This window comes from Podarcis melisellensis, assembly GCF_964234715.1.
Source record: "Podarcis melisellensis genome assembly, chromosome: 10".
In the NCBI taxonomy this organism is placed as follows: Eukaryota; Metazoa; Chordata; class Lepidosauria; order Squamata; family Lacertidae; genus Podarcis; species Podarcis melisellensis.
In genome coordinates this window covers 69650397-69675080 of record NC_138542.1, presented here as the reverse complement: position 1 = coordinate 69675080, position 24684 = coordinate 69650397, and the positions used below count along the sequence as shown (strand labels likewise).

The window sequence follows — 24684 nt, the reverse complement described above, 5'->3', positions numbered from 1 at the left end:
GAGAAAATAGAAAGCGGTATCAGAAGTCAAGTCCCTTTGGTGAGGAGTCTGTAAGAGAGATTTACACAGATTCAACAAATCCCTCGCTTTAAAAGGGCAATACCTATGCACACTTTAAATAAAGTACCTTCTCACAGAACATCAATGTGATAATAGAACATGAGTCTGGGAAATCTGGACCACTATGGGACTTGTAGTGCCAAAAAGATACCTATGCATCCAAATACTGTAAGTATAATCCAAGTTCAAAGAATATTGTTCAGGGTGAATAAAACGTCTTTTGCTAACGGTGGTTGGTCTTTTGATAAATGCTTCACCACTGTGGAATGTCAACCTTCACATCAAAATCAAGCATTTAACAAAAGTTTTTTTGCAGTGCTCCGTTTGTAAGCCTATGAAACAATTCTTGATTTTTCATTATGCAAGATCTGAAAATATTTGACCAATATATGTGTAGGGTGTGTTATAGGGGACTGGTACCTCTGGTGTGGGACACACTATGCTCTTTCTGGGGTAGTCTGTCCACCTTTGGTCCCTACCCTGCTCTCAGCCCTCACCTGTGGCTCCTAAAAGCTGTCAACATGAGACAGCAGCCAATAATCTGTATGAAGGGTATACCCTACTGGAAAAGATGACTGGTGATGGTGGTGAGGTGACTCCTTTGAAAGATCTCTCACTAATTTTCCAAATGGGGAATCCAACAATTTTATATTTCTGTTTGAAATAAGGGCTTTGCTATAGGGTTACTTTCTCTCAACATGAAGGATTTATAGATGACATGAGGTTGAGGAACATCAGATTTCCTACCAGAAAGAAATCGTTTTTATATTCTTTTTCCCCCAAAAAAGGGTTAAGCTCAGGGACTTCTCTGCAAAATGCTTCAGAAAGAAAAACTAGCCACGCACTGCGACCTCAATTGTTTTCTGGTGGCTGGTGCACCATGTCGGAACACTCTGCATTTCTGAGCTACCAGGCAAGACTTTGAATGCCACATATGACTGTCAGGCACTCGTATTATCGGATGTGTCAAAATGTGTATATTGTTTAGTTCTGCACCAAGTTTGTTTGGGGAGAGAGCTGGAGAGAGAGGGGACCGATGACAGGCTGTCTTGATTTATAGAGCAGACAAAACATCTTTGCAAAATCCAAACTTGACTGATCAGATGTAGCACCTTCCCTGACAAGATGGGAACAAGACAAATGCATCACACAGGAAAGGGGATTTTGTTTCTGCTGCTTCCAGGTGCTCGTGTGTCAGCGGAAGGAAGGGGAGCTTTATTTGCTGTCGGAGGAAATGAACAGCCTCACCTGAAGGATTTTCATAAGCTGTCACCTCTAATAAGGCATGTGCAACACGATTGTCAGCTCTCATAAAGCATTAACAATGGCACACAAATGAACACAGTGGCCTGGTTTGCACAACACATTTAACCATAGCTTGTTTTTAACTATGGTTTAATGTGGCACATGAAGCAGGCCATACACTGATTGCACAATGAGCTGTTTCTTAACAATGTCAGGTTTCTTCACAGTTGTTTTGTTGCTTAAATTGTCCTTTATAATTTGGTTATATACAGCACAGAATTTTGGAGACCCAGAAGAAAGAGAAAACAAAAGAACAGATGATCCAGTTCTAACACCTGTTGCTCCCTCCCATAGACTGTCTGAAGTTTCATGCGGGGCTGCAATTGGGAGTCAGATGGAAGCACTAAACATGGGCTCTTTGCAACATTCTGTCTACTAGTACAAGGGCTCTCAAGCTAGTTTTAATGTTGTGCAACTGTTGTGCTAGCAGAAACTCATAGCACAATCTAAACAGAAACTCATTGCACAATCTACTGTGCAACAGATCTACCAATAACATGCCTCTGTGTTATCTTGTGCAACAGCTTTCTGCAGGCACAAAATATTTTGCCAGCAGAGCATGTATAACACGATGCTACTTTAAAGGTAAAGGTAAAGGGACCCCTGACCATTAGGTCCAGTCGTGTCCAACTCTGGGGTTGTGGCATTCATCTCGCTTTACTGGCCAAGGGAGCCGTCGTACAGCTTCTGGATCATGTGGCCAGCATGACTAAGCTGCTTCTGGCGAACCAGAGCAGCGCATGGAAACGCCGTTTACCTTCCCGCCAGAGCGGTACCTATTTATCTACTTGCACTTTGACGTGCTTTCGAACTGCTAGGTTGGCAGGGACCGAGCAACGGGAGCTCACCCCGTCATTGCGGGGATTAGAACTGCTGACCTTCTGATTGGCAAGTCCTAGGCTCTGTGGTTTAACCCACAGCGCCACCCGCGTCCCTATGCAACTTTAGCTTAGCAATAAATTAGATACAACACCTTTTGAATGCACAGTTTATGTCATCATGGGACCTTTTGCTTTGTTTTGCACTAGTGATCATGAACCTTTTGTGTGTCCAATCTGGAGGCACCTGTTTGAACACTTGGTACCTTCTCCTGATCTTCTACAGAGAACCACAACATTCCTGCAATGAGAGACAGAAAGTGGGAGGTGGCTAGATCTCCTGCTGGAGTACATGCCCCAGAGTGTCTACAATGGGTAAATATGGCCCTTGGGTGGGAAAGTGTTAACCAGCCTTGTCCTGAAGTCTCCGAATGAATTCAACCAATCCAAACCTACCCGAAATCTCATGACAAACAAGCAATACTTAGAAGGTTTAATAGAAGTTTCTCACTGACTTTCAAAATCCAGTTCTAAGGTCTCAAAATCCCTCTGAGCACTCATCACTCAAGCTCTTCAGGGCAATGACCCTCTGTGACAACAGCACAGCTAAGCCAATGGCAGCAAGAGAGGCCAAGACATCTCTGTATGCCAAGCCCCACATTTACAGCATATGACAAAAAAACTCCCCACAGAACAACAGGAATACTGAAGAAATAACGAAAGTCGCAGTTATTACAAATGGTTCACTGTCTGGAAAAAAATTAAAATTAATGCCCGGTGTGTTCTGAATCAGAGCAGAATCTCTGGCATGTGGCCCCACCTATCACAAATACGTTCTTCCTTTGCTATTACATCACTATGGTGCAATAGAGGTTGCTCTGATCTCTCAAACAAAAACAAAACAAAAATCCACCAACATTTAATGAAGAAATAAGAGCAAGAAATGTGAAATAGAAGCTGTCATTTTACATTTGGAGGACGCGGGGTCCCCCAAATGTAAAATATTGTGAATCTGATTGCCTAAAAGCAGTTCTGGGTCATTACAAAATGGAGCTTTCCAGCAGGCTAACACCCCTGAAGATGGCAGCTTCCTGCCACTCATTGAGTTTATCCAAGACATGATATTGGTGGTTATTTAGCCTTCCCTCACTACATCAGAGGCAGAGATCCAAGAGTCAGTGATGGATGTACCACCGTCAGATTTCCATCCAAGCAGTCTGTTGCCTGACAGATGCCGTCTCCTCCAAGACAGAGGAAAACTGGAGTGTCAGGCTCATTTAACTTCTCCACCCTTTTGTGACATACAAACAAAGTGATTTGGATAGAACGACTGCTTTCAGGCCAATAAGCCCCTTCACTCCTTTCCCTGCAACCATTTTTAATTGCTGCCTGATATTAATGAAGTGTGGCTGATACTGAGATATCCTAGCAGCCTTGGCACCCAGCATTCAAAGGATTAGGACTAGCAGCATTTGCACAGCCTGAAACGCTATGATCTCCACCCCTCTCCCTCCTGTTTACAGCTCCTTCACTGCCTTCCCTCCACCAGCCTTGAGACGGCAGACATCTGTTATCCAATTGTCTGGTAATAAACATACTCCATAAAGCATATGTAAAATTATTATTACCCTGAAGAGCCAAGTGCCTTTCAAACGGCAGCTGAAACCAACAAAAGGAAAACTCATCGGTGGCAAACAATCGCTACACCCAGCTTGGTGGCCAGGCTGAGATTCCTTAGCCCACCCAGCAGCTCACAGGTTTTGGTCAACCTCATTTCCTTCCCACCAATGGGAAATGTGCAACCATAGAGCAACACCACCCTCTGCCCAGAATACTAGCATCTGAGCAGATGTTGGCTTTCAATGGATGACAGAGACGGTGACCAAACTTCTTTCATAGTGCTAATTTTCATACTTCAGCACCTCCCACAATATCTAATCAAGGAAACATCATGTGTGTGTATTCCTCATCAGGCTGGATGTCTAATTAGCTTTTCATAACTTTGTAAAAATCTATTCCCAGGAATCAACTCCTTTCAAAGAACCACTTGCCCGTTGGAAAATAATATCTGCTATTCATTTATTACATGCAAGTGAGCCCCATTAAGCGCTGGTAATTAATCTGGGCCTTTGTGCATTACACTTGTCCTGCTGGATATTAGGCTGTCTACTTCAGAGCCAACACATCCCTCCACTCCCCATTTCTGGCTTGCTGTTCCCAATAAAAGGTTGAGAGATACAGCTTCAACGCTTTGTGTTCATTCATATATTTACAGATGGGAGTGCTTGTGTTGACCTTATTCTCTAGCACAGGGCTTCCCAAACTGTGTTCTGTGTGGTCTGCGGGTTCCATGCAAGTGGTCCACAATATGTTTGTAAAAATACCATTAATAACCATACAGTGGTGCCTCGCAAGACGAACGCCTCACAAGACGAAAAACCCGCTAGACGAAAGGGTTTTCCGTTTTGGAGGCGCTTCGCAAAACGAATTTCCCTATGGGGGTGCTTCGCAAGACGAAAAAAATCTTGCTACCCCCCCGCGGGGTTTTTCCGTTTTTTTGCCCTTTTCTTAAGCCGCTAAGCCGCTTAACAGCTGATCACTGGAAGCCGCTTGACAGCTGTAGCGCTAATCCGCTAAGCTGTCAATGGCCTTGCTTCGCAAGACGAAAAAACCACTAGACGAAGAGAATCGCGGAACGAATTCTTTTCGTCTAACGAGGCACCACTGTACAGCAAATAGGACAGAACATTACAATTGCTACAACTGGCAGAAGCGGTCTGCTGAGATTCTCAGCAATTTTCAAGTGGTCTATGGGGGGAAAGGTTTGGGAAACTTTGCTCAAGCACCTATACCCAAGAATTGGTAGGCTAAGGATTGGCACCTGCAGGGTACCATGAAGATGAGGAGCATTGGCCATAGCAAGGCTGATATATCCTTGACATGTAGGATTACTCAGAGGTTGTTCCCAGTGATGTTAATGAGACTAACTGCCTAATAGGTAGGGTTGAGATTGCAGTCTATACTGCACTAAAGTATCTCTGTGTTGAGTATCTGGCTGGCTACTGCTGAAAAACAACAATAACAGAGTAGATGAATCTTAGTTTCAAATCCATCAGAGACCTATGCTGCTGGTCATTTTTCATTTAGATGCTAGTTCTTAACAGGTCCCCTTTATTGGCTCCCCAGTTCCGGATTTCCAGCATTGTACCATTATTGTCGCCCTGCGGGGGTAATTCCTTGCAATCTTGGATGGATGTACTTTCAAGGATGGGTCCAGAAAATTGTCTAAGGCAGTGGTTCCCACCCCCCCTTCCCCCCAGCAGACCACCTGAAAACTGCTGATGGTTTTGTGTGGACCACTTAATGACTTTTCTGCCTGTTCCAGCAACTGTAATGCACTGTGTCAGATGCTGTGTGATTGCTTCTTTTATTTCTTATGTTGTATTTTTATAATGCAATACAATACATGTAATATAATTCTTATGTTGCATTACCATTTGCATCCCATAAAATTCTAGCTGTATTAAATACAGTAGAAAAAATATTAGAAACAATGAAAATACAATTAAAACCAGCAGTATCAAGAATGTTTGTGAACTACCTGTACACATTCTGAAAATCGCACACATAGAAATCATGGCTTGTGTCTGTCTGCTAGCCCCCCTAGTCATTGGCTGAATTACTGTGATGCAACAACAGAAAGTTCACAAACACTCTAATTATTGAAGGGAGGAAAGGTCGGTTGCAGGAGATAAATACAGTGGTGCCCCGCAAGACGAATGCCTCGCAAGACGGAAAACCCGCTAGACGAAAGGGTTTTCCGTTTTGGAGGTGCTTCGCAAAACAAATTTCCTATGGGCTTGCTTCGCAAGACGAAAATGTCTTGCGAGTTCCTGCGGGGTTTTTTCCCTCCCCCCCCTTTCCCCAAGCCACTAAGCCGCTTATCAGCTGATCCGCTAAACCGCTAAGCCGCTAATAGCACTAATCTGCTAAGCCGCTAATGGGCTTGCTTCGCAAGACGAAAAAACCGCAAGACGAAGAGACTCGCGGAACGGATTCTTTTCGTCTTGCGAGGCACCACTGTAGCCCTGTTTATTCCTTCAGAAAAAAATGCCACACCAGAGGAAGGAGGCAGAAAACATAGTAATTTCCCTGCTGAAATTTGTCACCACCCAAATCTACAGTCTCACCCACAAGACAAGGATCCCTCCAGCCCTCTGTAGAACAGTCCTGAACATCCATCTCAGCCTTTCCTACCGATGCAACACTTGGTCATTGCAGCACAGTAGCTGTAGGTGTGTCAGTCACAGAAAGAAGCCAGGTTTCTTGCCTTGATGGACACTGCTGGCGGCATCACACTGAAGACACCATTGTACTCTAAGCCTGTTCCTCTCTATCAGCCTCCACTACAAGGCTAGCCTGAGTAGGAGGGCTTCTGTTGTAAATCCATTTCTCCTCTCCCCCGCAGTTATTGATGTGCTACTTGGCAAGGGGAAAAAAGTAGGTTAAGATGTAGCAAATGCCATCTTTTTTTCCTCCCCGTGTGACAAGCGTATTGTACAATGAGAAGAGATCTTTCCGTCGTAAATCTTGCCCTAACCGTTTTTATGACACACATTATTTCCACTGCCTACCCATCAAGCTGGTAATGAAACCAAAGTGTGTCATGAAAATTGCTATTCAAAATGTGTCATCTGTGTTTGACAGAGGCTGGGGCGGGGAGGAGGCGAAAGGGGGGTGGGTGGGAGAAGAGAGAGGAAGTTTTCATTATGCTTTACACGCTTGTTGAATGTCAGCAATGAAGATAATATCTGATCGCCCATGACAAGCTGACAGAAACGCTAAAGATGAACAGCCAGAACTACACACCGCGGTGAAGCGGTCACTTTGGAGAAAGCGTTTCCCTAACAGTCGTCTTTCCTGTCACAACGCGGTGGCTGATGATTTTATGAAATGCGCTCTAAGCCAGCAAGAGTTTATTGACATCAGAGTCATTAGCTGCAAGTACTTCACAAACACAAGGAATCTAAACAGATTGCTTGTCAACTGGTGTTGCTTCGTTGTTGTTTTTAGCAAGGCACGTAGGTTTGCAAATCAACGCTTCCCTTGCTTTAAAAGCACTGAGGGGTGGGGGGAGGAGGAGGAGGACCAACCATGGTGCCCTGCACTTTCTAATTCATGCAACGATTTTTTATTTATTTTTACAACAGGACGCAACTCTGTGCGTGGCCAAGGAAGTCCTTGGGGCATTCTTTTTTTCAGCCGTGAACCTACTCAATGGCTGCAGACAGGCTCAACCTCACCTCACACCCAATCCTGGCTCATCCTAGTGCTTGCTGTGAGCAGACGTAAGATAATGCAATGTATGTGAACATTTTGGTGGTTTTTAAAATTATGCATAAAGCGGACCATCACTGAATGGCAGAGTGCACACTTTGCATGCACAAGGTCCCCAGCCTCTCCAATTAAAAAAGTATCAGGTAGCAGGTGGCATGAAAGTCCTCTGCCCACGACCTTAGAGATCTCTGTTACTAGCTTCAGAGCAGACAAAAAGAAAGTACTGTTTCAAACAATAAGAGCATGGGTAGGCATACAAAGGCCCGGGAGCCGGAGCTGGTCCAATCGCCTTCTAAATCCGGACCACAGACGGTCCAGGAATCAGCATGTTTTTACATGAGTAGACTGTGTCCTTTTATTTAAAATGCATCTCTGGGTTATTTGTGGGGCATAGGAATTTGTTAATTCCCTCCCCCCCATATAGTCCGGCCCCCCACAAGGTCTGCTGATCCCTGATTAAGAGGGTTAAGACCCCTGAATCAGGGCCAAAGGCCAAAGTCTTGTCCAGGATCCTGTTCTCACATTGACCGACCACAAGAAGGATGTGATTGCAACAGCAGCATGCTCTTCTCTAATTATTCCCATAAGCACCATTTCCTCTGCTCTATTGTTCAGGTCATCACCCTGCCCTCTTTTGAGTTCTTTCACAAGACTCGGACGCTCAAAGCCCAGCCCCTGAAACCATCTGACAGTGACTCTGAGCTGGGGAGTCCAGATCACAGGAGAGCTGCTGCATCCACTATCATCTCTGAGGAAGGAACTTCCAAGGGATCTCTGAAGAGGAGAGTGTGTTGGTTGCATCTGGAAGTGCTGAACCAAGGCTTTCAAGTGATGAGTCTCAAATCCTTGCCATGCTGGCCCACCAACCATTTAAGGCTATCATTTCCCCTAGAAATGTCCAGGTGAGGAAGCAACAGCCACCAACTGAGGCTATCCAACAGCACCACCGTGTGACTCCAAGCCTTTCAATTTCTCATAAGTTTCAGCACTTGCAACTGTTCCAGATGCTGCCGCCATTGCAACTGACTGTGGTACTATCCACCCTGCCACTCAGACGCTTCATTATCTTCTTTGCATATGTCCTTGCCCTGTTCCAACTAATTGCAAGCTATACCCTCTTGCTGATGCCCATTCTCTTCATAGCCCTGGTCAATCATTTGCTATCCAGCCCTATCAAGGGGCTGCTGTCCCAACCTCTGCCCAGATGACATGTCCGCACTACAAGCCTAACGTGCTCTCAGTGGTCATTGCTTTGCCACAGGAAATCCTGCAACTGCAATCCATGAGTTGGCTCTTTGGGAAGATTTCCCATTTCATTCATGCACATGCTTCTATATGTGAGCTCATGTATTTTTTATTAAGAACATTTTATCTGCATCGATATAGAGTACATGATGAGTGTTAGATTTATGGCAAAGACTTTATATGGTTATGATGCATCATCCTTTTTGCATTGACCCATTCTTGCTTCTATCATATCGTTGTGCAACTTTCCTGGGAACTTTGCAGCAAATGCACTCTCTCTCTCTCTCTCGGCTTCTTAAAAACTCAATAGCTTTCTTTCCGGGTTTATTTGTCTGCTTGACCCCCTTTGGCGGCAAACAATGTAATTTATTATTGATCAGGAGTGGGGGGAAGTTTAGTTGTGGCTTGTAGCAAATTGTTTATCATTCACTGCCAGTTATGATTAATAAGCAGCGAGCGAATGCTGCAGCCGCTGCAAGGTAAGCTGATTTCTTGATAAACAGGTTTCAACTTTACAAGACTGCAAATGAAGGCCCCTCTGCCTTTGGAAGCAGTGTGTCAATTATTTAAATACGTTAGAAATTCTCAGCAGGAAAACTCATCAGGGGCTGCTGGAACCTGCAAATACCTGAGCTAAGTAAGGTGGAAATGGGAAGCTTATTAGAGCACCATTCAAGTTTAATCTCCCTCCTTCCACTTTCCAGTATGATGATTAATTTTATTTTTATCATCAATTACTAAGCAGCAGCAGGTTTGTTTCCCAGGTCAGTAAATAACAAATTTTGCCATCTGACGTTGTTCTTGTGCTTTCCTCCCAGTTTTGTCCTATATCGCTTGTCTCCTTTGCTTCTGTCATTATGCATTGTATTGGTACTGATCTGAAGTTCTGTTTGAAAGATTAGATTTATTCAAAACATGGATCTGGCAACCAATCCTGGCTTCCACTTTCAGGCACAAAAATCAGTGACAGAACTGCTCAAACCTGCCTTGCCGCTGTCTTCACCCAAAAGGAAAGCAGTGTCCAACCTGGTGATAATAAACAATGCAAGACGGGAGCTGAAGCCCAAGAAAGAAAGAGGTAGTAAGTAAGGGAACACCTAGCCACTTTATACAAATTCAAATCTCCAGGACCTGATCAGCTGCATCCAAAGGTCCTAAAGAAGCTTGTGGATGTAATTTCAGAGCCTCTGTCTATAATCTATGAGAATTCCTGGAGAACGGGTACGGCCCCTGTGGACTGGAGGCTGGCAATGTCCCTATCTTCAAAAGTGGAGTGAGAAGATGTACCATATTTTTCACTCTATAAGACGCACTTTTCCCCTCCTAAAAAGTAAGGGGAAATGTGTGTGCGTCTTATGGAGCGAATGCAGGCTGCTCAGCTATCCCAGAAGCCAAAACAGCGAGGGGGAGCGCTGTGCACTTCTGGCTTCAGGGATAGCCACGCAAAGCCTCTTGAGCGCAGCGGGAGCACTCCTCACTGTTTGCTCAAGAGGCTTTGTCTTGTTTTCTTGTTTCTTGTTTTCCTCCTCTAAAAACTAGGTGCGTCTTATGGTCGGGTGCGTCTTATAGAGCGAAAAATACGGTAACTGCTGACCGGTCAGCTTAATATTGATACCAGGAAAGGTCCTAGAACAGATAATTAAACAGTTGGGCTGTGAGCACTTAGGAAAGGATGCACTGATTACTAAGACCCAACATGGATTGCCATGCCAGACAAAGCTAATTTCTTTTTTTGATAGAGTTACAAACTTGGTGGATCAAGGGAATGCTGTGGACATAGCGTATCTTGATTTCAGTAAGGCTTTTGACTCCCCGTGATATTCTTGTGGAGACGCTTGTAAAATGTGGGCTGGATGAGGTAACTGTGGGGTGGATTTGTAGCTGGTTGACTGACCAAATCCAGAGAGTGGTTACTAATGGTTCCTCATCATCCTGGAAAAAAGTGACAAGTGGGTAGTTGCACGGTTCTGTTCTGGCCTGTAGTTGTTTTACATCTTTATGAACGATTTGGATATTGAGATATTGAGCAGATGTACATCTGATTTGTAGATGACACCAAGCTGGGAGAGGTAGCCAATGCCACAGAACACAGAATCAGGATTCTAGATGACCTGGACAGATTGGAGAACTGGGCCAAAACTAACAACGGAATTTCAATAAGAACAAATGTCAGATTCTACACGATGTAGGTTAATGTAGTTAAGAAAACTGAAGTGGGGTGCAGTTTTATGTGCATCCTGCCCTAGCCTTTCTGTTTGGTAAATTCTCTTGGTTCATTTTACCCACACAGGTGTCAACCATAATTAATACTAGTCAGCCTATGCTCATATCCCATGATTTTTTTGCCAGTTTGCCTAAATTGTTTGCACAATAAAGTCTACTTCTGCTAGTTATGGAGAGGCGCAAGAAACTGAAGCATGATGAAACCCCCAGACCATCAGAAATCCTATTCAGCACACCCCTCTTGGCTTCTGAAATTTCAGCAGTGACTTCCTCCACACTGTCAAGCCAATGTCACAGCTGTAATAAAGTAGATGCTTGACATTTTCTTCCTTTCCAGAGGAAGCAGAGGATCACAAGATTCTGAATTCTATACACAATACGAAACAATAAGGTTTCACTGAACCATTGGGAACAGCCCAAAGCTTTGCTATAACAAACCGAATGTCTGAACACAGCCTAATATATAAATGTATATTTTTTCCATTATTACATTACAGACACATGCTACACAAAGCAGTAGGATAGGGTTACCTCAGTAGCGGGTGAAAGATGACTGTGATATTTCGGGCTCCTGGCTTGCAGACAAACTTTGTCCCACCGCCTTCTATCAAGTTGTCATCAGGACCTCCTTAAAAAGAAACACACAAAACATGGAAAAGTTTGTTTTCAGGAACTGCCCTCATGCTCATCTAAATTAGTCAACTTTTGCTCTGAATAAATGCCAGTCTGAGTAGGATCAGAATGTTGCAGTGTTTTAAGAACTGGATCTCCCCTAGCTTACTCCCTTCCCCTTTTTTGGATGCTGATATGCACGGACAGATAGGCTGGTAACTTCTATGGAGTTACTTAGTAGACTTCACAAGTGAGAAGGAGTCACAGTCCAGGATAGGTGTTTCTTTCCCCTATGCAATACACAGCAACCCCAAGGTTCAACACTGTAAGCAAAACTCATGGAATCGTCAAATGAGACATTTTTATTGGGGTTTAAATCCATCCTACCTAATGCCATGTCCACCCCACACCACCCAGAATTCCCAGTTTTTGATGCCCAAAGCAACAGAGGAGGACAACCCTTTCTGACCCAAGTAAGTTGCAGTTGCTACTAGTCTAAGGTAATTATTCAACATTCTACTTTGTCACCAGTCTACTACTGAAATTTACAGACAAGACCAAACTTCTTCCAACAGAAACTGTAAGCCAAAACCACACTATTACAAAACAATATTGCACAGTTTTCTTGAGATTTACCAGGCTTCCACCTCTGGATGCCTCTGAATATCCCACAAGCAGGACATGGACAAGAGCCCTCCTTTGTTGTTTGTCTACAGTCTTCTGCCTCCTAAGCATAAAATTTTAACTCACCAGTTTGACTTAGAAGGGAAAGGTCATGTTAACTGCATTTTAAGTTCCAAGGCCTGGAAACAAAAATAGCAGGTCTTGGTACCTAATCAGTATATACGGTACTTAAATAAGCCTTTGTTTGGCTGTGCCAGGGACTCCTCAACAACTAAACCTGCCATGCGAGGGCTTTGGAACCAAGGCGAGAAAATGCAACTTGATTATGACTGCTTTGGCTTTGTGATAAGCTACCTGCCCTACCCAAATGCCCAACCTAGAACCAAGGAGGATGCTACATGCTACCAAATCTCTCCATGTATATAAAATCGGTGGACCTTTCTCAGCCACATTACTTCTCAGCCATTTTGAAAATGATGGTATCTCTGCAATGCCAATAAGTCTGCAACTGCTCCTATGAAGTCCTATATGAAAAACAACCTTCACCTTCACAGAATGCTGTTTTTACTTTTATGAATTCCAGGAACAGCAGCTTTTGTGACCTCCTCACCATTCCCAGAAATCTCGCATTCTTACTAGCGGTTCTTTTATTTTTCATATCTTTATGGTTCAAAATGGGTTATGGCTACTTTTTACAGCAAGCAGAAAAGCTTTAAATATTTTCCAGCTGCTGTATCAAGGAAGCGTGCCAGTATGTTGATTTAATTTGCCTGGTGATAAACCAAAAGGTTTCTCTTTTGGGGGGAGTGCAGAATGGATGTGAAGCAAAATTTATCATAAACTGAAGGATAACTATAGGAGTGAAGAGATGGGATCCATCAGCAATGTAGCTGAATATTTTCATAATGGACCCTGAAATAACAGTGCTATTTTGCACAGGCGTCTCCATAGGGAGAAAGAATTCGCTGCTACCAAGGTCTGCTGTATGTAACTTAATGATCCAACTGAGCCCAAAGCAGAGACACACCGCAAAACTGCCCACTCTCAATGGGGTTTCCTACTGACACTTTGCATAAGAATCTAAGAAGAGCCTCCTGGATCAACTTCACTGGATGTTCATGAGTTCTAGTGTTATGAGAGAGAAATAAAAACTTGTCTCTACGCACGTTCTCCATGTCATTCATCATTTTACAAACTCCTATCTTGTCACCTCTTGTTTGCCTTTTCTCCAAACCAAAAAGCCCCAAACACTGTAACCTTTCTTCAAAGTGGAATCACTCTATCTCCTCAATCATTTGGGTTGCCCTTTTCTAAACTTTTCCCATCTCCATGATATGCTTTTTGAGGTGAGGCAACCAAAACTGTACACAGTATTCCAAATGCAGTCACACCATAGATTTTTATAACAGCATTGTGATTATCGGCAGTTTTATTTTTAATTCCATTCCTCATTATCCCTAGCATGGAATTTGCCTTTCTCACTGGGTCAACATCTTCATAGAGTTTATTCCTAGTCCGTCATCTCATGAGCATATCTGTGAAATTAGTATTTTTTGCCCCACCATACAACACATTACACTTGTTTACATTGTGTTTGCTATTTTATCACCCATTCACTCACTCAGCTTGAAGAAGTCCTTTTGGAGCTCTTCACATTCTCCCTTTGTCTTTAACAACCCTGAACAAATTAGTATCATCAACAAACCTGGCCACCTCTTTGCTCAGTTCTAGCTCTATACTGTTCATGAAAAAGTTAAAAAACACAGGTCTCAATACGGATCCTTGAGGGACTCCACCATTTCCCACCTCTCTCCATTTGGAGAACTGTCCATTTATTCCTACTCTTTGCTTCCTGCAACTTCACCTATTTCTGATCCACAAGAGAACCTCTCTTCTTCTTCCTTGACTTACTCAGAAGTCTTTGTCAAAAGCTTTTTGGAAGTCCAAATACACAATGTCAGCTGGATCATTTCTATCTATATGCTGCTGGCTGACACCCTCAAAGAACTCTAATAGGTTTGTGAATGTGCTCTGCGCTTCCCTCCTTCCAATCAGAGGGCAAGCCTAAATCAGGTAATGTAGAAAGGAATGCAAGGATCAGACAAGCATTCTATCTAGCCCAGTCTTTTCTACTCTGTCAGCAGCTCCCCAGGATCTTGGGGAGAGGGTTCTTCCCCATCACCAGCTACCCTTTTTTAAAATCAGAGATACCATGGATTCAGATCTTTGGCAGGCACCACACAAACACTTATTGTTGTTATTTAGTCATTTAGTAGTGTCCGACTCTTCGTGACCCCATGGACTTCTGTCTTCCATTGTGTCCTACAGTTTGCTCAAACTCATGCTGGTAGCTTCGAGAACACTGCCCAACCATCTCGTCCTCTGTCGTCCCCTTCTCCTTGTGCCCTCAATCTTTTCAACATCAGGGTCATTTCCAGGGAGTCTTCTCTTCTCATGAGGGGGCCAAAATACTAGAGCCTCAGCTTCACGATCTGTCCTTCCAGTGAGCACTCAGGGCTGATTTCCTTCAGAATGGATAGGTTTGATCTTCTTGCAGTCCATGGGACTCTCAAGAGTCTCCTCCAGCACCATAATTCAATTCATCAATTCTTTGGCGATCAGCCTTCTTTATGGTCCAGCTCTCATCTTTTAATTTTGTGGCTGCTGCCACCATCTGCAGTGATCCTGGGGCCCAAGTCCTTTTCCAAATACTTCTTCTTATACAATGTAGAAGTGGAGCACATTCCACTAATTTTAGGGTGTTTTTTAAAAAAATAAAAATAAAATATGCTTCATTGGCCTTCTGAAACCCTTTTCCAGATCTCTTGAACATCTGAGACATGTCAGGTTGGAACCAGTGTTAGAACCTGACCATTATGGAGTCCTGAATTTGGGACAACCTCCCTTGGTCTCTGATAGTTCACTCTGCAGCAAAATTGCTTTCATTCAACTGGCTTTTCTGGAATATTGTTTTAGACCATGTGTTGTGCTGCTGTTTTAAAATTTGATTGATACAGTTGGTTCTTGTTTTAGTAAGCAAAGAATTATTATGAGTAGGAATATTTATATGTTTTTAAATTTGTATTCTGCCATATGCTTTTAGAAAGGCAGAAGAGAAATTGCAGTAATAAATAAGATTAAATAAATATTGTTTCTATTATATTAACAACAAATTTCAAACTGCATACATTCACTCAGCCATCCTTTAAACAACACCATAAAAGTCAGCCAGACCAGCCACACATACACAAAAAACCAACTGGTTTTGAAGCCAATTTCTTTCAAGTCCTGTCACAAAATAAAGCTTGTTCTTGTATGCACAATAATGCAGAGAATTTGGAAATAGGTTGTAGATAATTGAACCAATTTCTCAGCCTGGAAAGATGCTGTTTTAGAGTTGACTGGGAAATGGACCAGCCAACCTGTCTCAGCAAGGCTCCAGATTCTTCTAACTTTAAAACCTGCCCAACCTATTCCCATGTATATCCTGCTGGTTGTAATAATTGGAGAGAATTTGAACTCAGTGGAGGTTCTAAATATTTTAATACCAAAAAAAGGAGGGAGAAAATGTTACATCAGTTATCCAGTGGTACATAGATAAGGCAGCTAAATAGTATTGTTAGCCGCGGAATTTTTAGAACTTAATATGCCTAAGGAGCCATTCCTTGGTCACCTGCCAGCAGCATTGAAAGTGCAAACCCAGCCTCCTAGCTAAGGAGTTTAGTGCCATGAGCCACTATAATGATAGATACATAGAGATGGTTTTCAGACTATGACTACGATTCCTATAACTGAGCAGTACAAGACATTTAAGTCTAACAGAGCAGCCGTTTGGGATGTTATGAGGGAACTGGCCACCCTCAAATATTTCTTGGGACTTTAAAAGACTGGTTTGTTTGAGGATAAAAACAAACAAGCAAGAAGTCACTTCAACTTCTGGAAGCCTATAAAAAAAATTAAAACATTAATCAGAGGTTAAAGAAAGCAAAAAATATCACCAACTATCTATGACAAGATCAGAAGCATTTTCCCCGCCTCTCTCTTACTCCAGAAGTAATTGTGCAGGGGTATTATCTCTATTGGGACGTGGGTGGCACTGTGGTCTAAACCACAGAGCCTAGGGCTTGCCGATCAGAAGGTTGGCGGTTCGAATCCCCACAATGGGGTGAGCTCCCGTTGCTCGGTCCCAGCTCCTGTCAACCTAGCAGTTCGAAAGCACGCCAAAAAGTGCAAGTAGATAAATAGGTACCACTCCGGCGGGAAGGTAAACGGTGTTTCCTTGTGCTGCTCTGGTTTCAGTGTTATGTTGTGCCAGAAGCGGCTTAGTCATGCTGGCAACATGACCCGGAAAAACAACCCCAGAATCATCTGTGACCGGACTTAACTGTCAGGGGTCCTTTACCTTTAAGGAAAGTTAAAGGGACCCCTGACCATTAGGTCCAGTCGTGGCCGACTCTGGGGTTGCGGCGCTCATCTCGCTTTATTGGCCGAGGGAGCCGGCGTACAGCTTCCAGGTCATGTGGCCAGCATGACTAAGCCGCTTCTGGCAAACCAGAGCAGCGCACGGAAACACCGTTTTACCTTTGCTATCTCTATTGGGAGAAGCTAGCAGTTTCATGGAGAAATGAAAAGATCTGTGAACCATCTAAGTTAACTAGAAACTATGTGTGCACCCAAAACACCATGGAATTCCTTGCTTGGGTGGGCAGTGATAGGATGTCAGAATTTCAACTCTGCAATGATAAGATGCTGAATTTTGAGTGAATAATTTCCAATGCAATCTCATCCATCTGGCAGTTCCTCCCCAGGATCTCAGAGAGAAGTCTTTCACAGCCATCCTTGAAACGTGCAGCCTTTTAACCGGAGATATTATGAATTAAACCAAATACTTTTCAATGCAAATAATTTTCTCTATTCTTGAACTATGGCAGTGTTTCCCAACCTTTTTTGGGCAAAGGCACACTTGTTTCATGAAAAAAATCTCGAGGCACACCACCATTAGAAAATGTTAAAAAAATTAACTCTGTGCCTATATTGACTACCATATTTTTCGCCCCATAGGACGCACCGCCCCATAAGACGCACCTAATTTTTTGGGGGGAGAATAAAGAAAAAAAAAAATTTCCCCTCCCCAGGCACGGGGCAGGCGCGGGGGAAGCCCAAGCTTCCCCCGACCCCAGCCCCCAGAACAGCCTGATATCCGCAAGCCTAGGGAGCCACACTGGTCTCCCCAGGCTTGCGGAGAGGTGCGTGAAGCCCGGGGGCGCTCTTCAGCGCGCACCAGGCTTCGGGATGCAGGCAGCTCTGCGCTACCCTCCAGAGCCCCGTGCGGCTTCGCGCTGGGATCCGGGGGGTGGCGCGGAGCTGCAAGAAGCCCTGGAGCGCAGGCAGCTTCGCACCACCCTCCGGAGCCCCGCGCGGCTTCGCGCCAGGATCCAGAGGGTGGTGCAGAGCTGCAGGAAGCCCTGGAGCCCAGGTAGCTCCGCGCCACCCTCCGGAGCCCCGCGCGGCTTCGCGCCGGGATCCGGGGGGTGGCGCGGAGCTGCAAGAAGCCCTGGAGCGCAGGCAGCTTCGCACCACCCTCCGGAGCCCCGCGCGGCTTCGCGCCAGGATCCAGAGGGTGGTGCAGAGCTGCAGGAAGCCCTGGAGCCCAGGTAGCTCCGCGCCACCCTCCGGAGCCCCGCGCGGCTTCGCGCCGGGATCCGGGGGGTGGCGCGGAGCTGCAAGAAGCCCTGGAGCGCAGGCAGCTTCGCACCACCCTCCGGAGCCCCGCGCGGCTTCGCGCCAGGATCCAGAGGGTGGTGCAGAGCTGCAGGAAGCCCTGGAGCCCAGGTAGCTCCGCACCACCCTCCGGAGCCCCGCGCGGCTTCGCGCCGGGATCCGGGGGGTGGCGCGGAGCTGCAAGAAGCCCTGGAGCGCAGGCAGCTCCGCACCACCCTCCGCAGCCCCGCGCGGCTTCGCGCCGGGATCCGGGGGGTGGCGCGGAGCTGCAAGAAGCCCTGGAGCCCAGGTAGCTCCGCGCCACCCTCCGGAGCCCCGCGCGGCTTCGCGCCGGGATCCGGGGGGTGGCGCGGAGCTGCAAGAAGCCCTGGAGCACAGGCAGCTCCGCACCACCCTCCGCAGCCCCGCGCGGCTTCGCGCCGGGATCCGGGGGGGGGGTGGCGCGGAGCTGCAAGAAGCCCTGGAGCGCAGGCAGCTCCGTGCCACCCTCCGCAGCCTCATCCAAAGGGCGCCCCGCGCTCCGCGCTGCAGGCTGCCGCCCGCAAGCCTTGCGCGCGGGGGGGGGAGTTCCCCCAGGCGCCCAAGGCTTGCGGACAGCTGCGCGAAGCACGGGGCGTCTTCCAAAGGGCGCCCCGCGCTCCAGGCTGCCGCCCGCAAGCCTTGCGCGCGGGGGGGGAGTTCCCTCTCCCGCCTCCCTCCCGCGGCACACCAGGCAAGGTCTCACGGCACACTGGTGTGCCGCGGAACACCGGTTGGGAAACACTGAACTATGGCTCTACACTTCTGATGAATAGCTCATGTGGCCTTCAATGCTGAAAAAGCTGTCCTCTCTTCCTAGATTCTTCTACACTGAGAGAAGACCTTGCTATTTCCAAGGTTTTAAACAAGGATTTTGAACAAAGGAGAAGGGAAGAAACCACATTAATATTTATTGAGAGTAAGTACATCAGTGCACTCTTAAAACTCCTGCTAGAAGCAGAAAACTGTAACTCCTGGTAGGATTTGCTTCCAGCTTATCCAGGTGGGTGTAAATGGATGGGGGTGAAGGGACAACCCAAGTCTGCTCCCTCTGACCACTCATCATCACCCCACCACCACTCCCCTGGTCTTCTTCCCACCCAGCCAGTCCATGACATTCTCCAGGAAAAGGTCCTTTCTCATCAACTTCTACCTGATGACCCTTTCACCTGGAGATTTTATTTAGTGAGATTATTTTTTTCTGGCAGCCTAGCACCCAAGGTTTTATGAGATAGAGCGAACGTTTTAAAAATCCCTATTACAATAAAATGCCAAGGGGTTAATCTGCCGCATTCTGCACGCAGAGAATGAGCTCCAACCACTGAGCTACAGACCCTGTGCCCACCAAGAGTGCTCTCTATGATTCTCAAACACAGCAGATCAAGTGTTCAAAAATCCAAAGTCAGGACTTTGAATTCCTAAATATTGGAGGGATTCTCGATATATAGTGGTACCTCAGGTTAAGTACTTAATTCGTTCTGGAGGTCCGTACTTAACCTGAAACTGTTCTTAACCTGAAGCACCACTTTAGCTAATGGGGCCTCCTGCTGCCGCTGCGCCGCCGGAGCACGATTTCTGTTCTCATCCTGAAGCAAAGTTCTTAACCTGAAGAACTATTTCTGGGTTAGTGGAGTCTGTAACCTGAAACGTATGTAACCTGAAGTGTATGTAACCTGAGGTACCACGGTACATGTTAAACAGTAACGTAAACAGCTTGTTTCAACCCATCACATCATAACATACTTACCGGCAAGCCAATGAGTCTCCAGAGCTTATTGTGACAAAAACGTCACCCTCCATGGGTTGTATTCCTGAGCATTTTAGTAGTCTATGTATACCAATACGGTATAGTCCTGCAGTCGACTCGCAGATGGGGCTCTGCCATCATCTCCATCTTCCAGACCTACCACTGATTCTCCACCACACCAGTTCTACTAAGCTGCAGCTTGCTATTCCAAAACATGATTTATTACTTTCTCTCATTCCATCTGCCCTCCCCTATAAAGAATGGGGGAGGGGAACAGCCTCAACTACATTTTATCATTTGATCAGAGTCAGACATACTTAAAATATTTTTTGACTCCATAATCTGTTTAAAATTCAAGCTGCTTTCCCCTCTCTTCTTCTTTTTTGACCAGGATTCAGCAGGAGGAGGTTGGATGAATATATTTGCCATCTCCGGTATTTACTATTTCCCCTGTCTACACCAAATGCCACTGCACAGTTGCGGCACAACCCTAGGCACAAACTCCACCAAGAGCAGCATTTTTAGTCATGATGTAAAATTAAAACAATATGGAGTATAACAGGAATGCTGCAAGCAATTAGACCACAACATGTCGCCTTATATTTGCACATGGTTTGCTGCCATTTCAAAACACAATAAAAGGCTGCCATCCACACACCCCCAACAACTTTTATTTGAAGTGAGCTATTCCACTCCCACCCACCCCAAATATCAGAAACAATGGCTTTTAAGTCTAGTGCTTTGTCCATTCGACTACTGGGAGAATTTACCGTATTTTTCGCCCTATAGGACGCACTTTTTCACCTCCAAAAATGAAGGGGAAATGTGTGTGCGTCCTATGGGGCGAATACAGGCTTTCGGTGAAGCTTGGAGAGCAAGAGGCATCGGTGCACACCGACCCCTCTCGCTCTCCAGGCTTCGCGGACCTCTCCGCAAGCAGCGGGAGCACTCCCGCTGCTTGCGGAGATTTGCCTGCATGCTGAAGCCTGCGCGCGCTGAGCTCAGCGCATCCAGGCTTCGCGGACCTCTCAGCAAGCAGCGGGAGCCAGCACTGGGCTCCCACGGCTTACAGAGAGCTGCCTGTTTGGGGGCTGGGGCCGGGGGAAGCTCGGACGGGCCTCCTGTGCCCCAGCCCTGCGCCTGGGGGGGAAAAATATTTTCCCCCCTTTATTTCCCCCCCAAAAAACTAGGTGCGCCTTATGGGACAGTGCGTCCTATAGGGCGAAAAATACGGTACATTCCCAGTATTTCCTCCACAATCTTGTCAGAGCATCCAGTGAACATCCCTCACCTGTACAGCTCCTCTCAAACCTTTTAAGCTGGATATTTAGGCTTGTATTCACTGCTAGTCCTACTCAAAGCAGACCCACTGAAGTTAATGGACATTACTAATTTAGGTTCAGTAACAGCAATGGGTCTGTTCTGAGTAGGACTTGGGTGAATACAATTCTCTGCTATTATTTGTTACTGCCAACCCTGAGCCACAGAGGAAACATACTGAGCTAACAGTGCAATATGAGACATGTTTACTCAGAACTAATTCCCACTGCGTTCAAAGAGGTTTGATCCCTAGTCTATGTACTAAAGACCTCAGCCTAAATAGCTGGGCTGATGTGGGCAGCGCTCCTGACGTCCGACAAAGGGTTGCACCTTTTGGTCCTGACTGTAAGTATGCAGAAGGCAATTAATGTAAAACATTTGAGCAATCATACTGAAATGAAATAAAGAAGCAGGACAGAGGGCAGAAGCACCAAAGAAATATCATTTCCTAAGGCAATTCAGAGATCTCATGGCTAAGCAACAAGGTCTTCTAAGCTCAATTTCAGTACTCTGTTGAGTGACAACAGGAAGCAGATGAGGCAAGCTGGGGGCCAAGTGGACAGGATATGTGGGTCTGATGCACATAGCAAGATGTCTACTGCATCACATGCCCAAATGGCAGAATTGCCTCTAAACACACATGGGCCTCCAAATGACCAAAAAGCCAGTCACAGTGTGGCTGAAAACAACTTGAAATTTCAAGCTAGTGTAGAAAGGTGTTGTTTCAGAATAGTGACCTGAAATCAACAAATCTATTATCATTTACTCTTAATTGAGCACACTGGGTCAATAAAACCCATACATAGTGTGTCCCCATATATAAACACTCGTAGACAGATTAAATATGGCATCGAAGATATTGGTACAACAAATATCTAAGGATTAAGGAGCTTTGCCAGCTCCAGTGTTGCTGTGACTAACAAACCCTCCAGGGGCCGGTTTAACAAATTGCTCCTGATACTGGTAAACTTGCTGGGTCCTCATCAAGCTAAGAAACCATTGCCAGTCTTGCTTGAAATCTGCTACATCAAAGCTCAAACAAGAGAAAATCCTACTTGGCTATTCTGAGCTGTGATATCTTTATCAATCTGCGGGGGGGGGGGGGGAGATTGCCATTACTTCAATGAACACAAAAGGAGTCTGAATTAATTCATTATCAAATAATGTGTACACAGAATCTGGGTAATAATATGGGCTTTTCCCAGAGGGGACCCTAAATGGATTGTCTATGCCAGCAAAGCACAAAGTACAAAGCTACAACTCCCATCTGCAGCAGAAATGATCAGATTGTTCAGAATTCGAGCTGTCAGATGGCATTACTCAACCTGTTCATCCATAATCTTTTTCAGATGGGCTTTTCCCCACCTCCTCATTTCATTGCTTTGTTTTGCCCAAGATTCAATCAAACGTGCATTAGGCATTCGAAAGCATCCAACACGCTGACTCCCCAGCCGCATTAGGAAACCTCAAGACCCTGGTGTTAATTTGGTTACAGCTTTAATCCTTGCATTTCAATGCAGAAGTAGCTCCCCTAAAGACAATGCTTACTGATATTGGTGAGAAAACACAGAGGAGCCCATATGTAGGAGAAACCTGAGCACCAATAACCAAGATGGTAACTCAACCCCTCAGCAGATATTAGCAATTGTGGGAAAGCAGCCAGAACTTTAATCACAATTCTTTGAAAACACAGTCAGGGATTTGGAAATACTGTTAGCCCAGGATATGATCCTAATACCATGCTTAATCAAAGCCATGGCAGGCAACCACAGCAACCTGCAGACTTTAATAAAAACCAATTTCATAAAAGTCACTGTGTCAAAAACATGCTGAACCCTAATTTAGTAGACTCTTGGGGAAAGGAGGAAAAGTTTACTTTTCCATATATTTCTGGGTGATCTATACCAAAAGCAACACAAGGCTGCTCCTACACTGAGAACACAGCTCGTATATAACCAGCATCTTCCAGAAAGGAACGATGATTTAATTTCCCCCTTCTTCTGCTATTTTTCTCCCCTTGTGATATTTCAAGGAGAAGGGCAGAGAATTCAATGTCAGCTGGAGCAGGAAGTAATAATTTCCTTGCTTATTCTTGTGCTGAATGACAAGCAGCAAGAAAGAGAGAGAGAATAGAACATGGAAACAGATCCTCTGCTTCACAAAAGGTGGCAGATTTTCTCTCTGAGCTGCAAAGAACTGGTTTTGCACAATCCGAAAGCCTTAACAGACAAGGGTCCAAAGGCAACTGGCTTGGTTCTGTGACTGTGTATCTGTGCATTCATCACGGTGCTTGAAACTGCAAGTGTCTCTCCACTAGCAAGACTCCCACTTCCCAGTAAATGGGCTCGCTGCCATGAATGCCTAAATCTTTTGAGGTCTTGTTGAAATCTGATTTACAGAATTATATTTTGGTCATATATTCAGTCTTCAGAGATATTCAGCCTAGACTGAATGGGTGCCTAGTAAAATAATTGTATAGTCAACGTAACACTGCCCATCTCTTAAATATGGTTCAAGGATCAGAAACAAATGGCTCACGATCTTTCACTCTTCTGCCTCCCTCTCCAGGACTAATGCTTCTCTTAAGTCCTCTGGCTTTAATCTTGGTTCATCGGTACACTTGCACTGACATTAAGCAGGGTTAGTTAACAAGTGCAAAAGCATCTAGCTAATGCTAACGATGATGTAAAACTAAAGCATTATTCAAATCACCAAGCTCTGTCACACACCCAGGATATGTGTTACAAAGACATGGCTTTTAGGGTGTGCAGAACTACCAGGATTCCCCACAACACTTCTTTTCCCTTTTTTCCATGAAACCCTGTATGTAAGTGGCCTCCTTGGCCCTTTCTATCGGCCCATATGGGACCAGCACGGGTGATTGGGCCTGGCAAATATTTAATATTCCTACCCTCATGGCTACAATTCATGGGTTGGCCACTTAATTTTATTTTGATTTTACTGTGATTTTGAGCTGTGTTTTAATCAATCGTTTGATTTTGTGTTTTTAATGTATTATATATTTGATGTTAGCCGCCCTGAGCCCAGCCTTGGCCGGGGAGGGCGGGGTACAAATAAAATTTATTATTATTATTAACACACAATTCTTTTCCTAACATTTCTCCATATGCTTTCTGTGCTGGCTGTTGTATTTGCAAGACATACATTCCTATGCGGCTTTCCCCATTCTTTTCAATAAACAATGTTGAAACTAAACAAATGTAAAGGCAGTAATACAGGCAGTCATGGTGGGACAATAATGCAGTCCCAAGCCACAGGGCTGCAGAACAGAGGCCAACAGGCAATCGAGTAAAATAGCCAAGAACACTAGATTGGATAGCTGATGGTAGTAGATTCAACAGAGGCCCAAAATGTAAAAGGACCAGGATGCCAGCCAAACAACACTTCTTCTTAAATCTCACAACCTGATTAGAACCCCTGATTTTTAAGATCCTTATTCTGAAAGCTAGAGGCTACAAAAATCAGGAAAAAAATATGTACTCATTATCAGAATGGACGTGGTATATAGTTGTGATACACATTTTTAATTTTCAGCAAATACCCAAGAACCGAATACTCCTCCCCCACCACTTAGTCTTCAAAACACAACTATTTCAAGGAAATATCAGCTTAAACTGATTACAGGATCATCTT

The 24684-nt window shown here is 45.0% G+C and overlaps 1 protein-coding gene across 1 annotated transcript in view; it reads right to left on the bottom strand.

Moving 5' to 3' along the window:
- Positions 1 to 24684, bottom strand: part of EXOC4 (exocyst complex component 4) — a 352759-nt gene that overhangs the window by 156944 nt on the left and 171131 nt on the right. The window contains exon 10 of the mRNA XM_081926878.1: positions 11520 to 11616. Coding sequence (XP_081783004.1) covers positions 11520 to 11616 — 97 coding nt within the window. The remainder of the gene's footprint in view (positions 1 to 11519; positions 11617 to 24684) is intronic.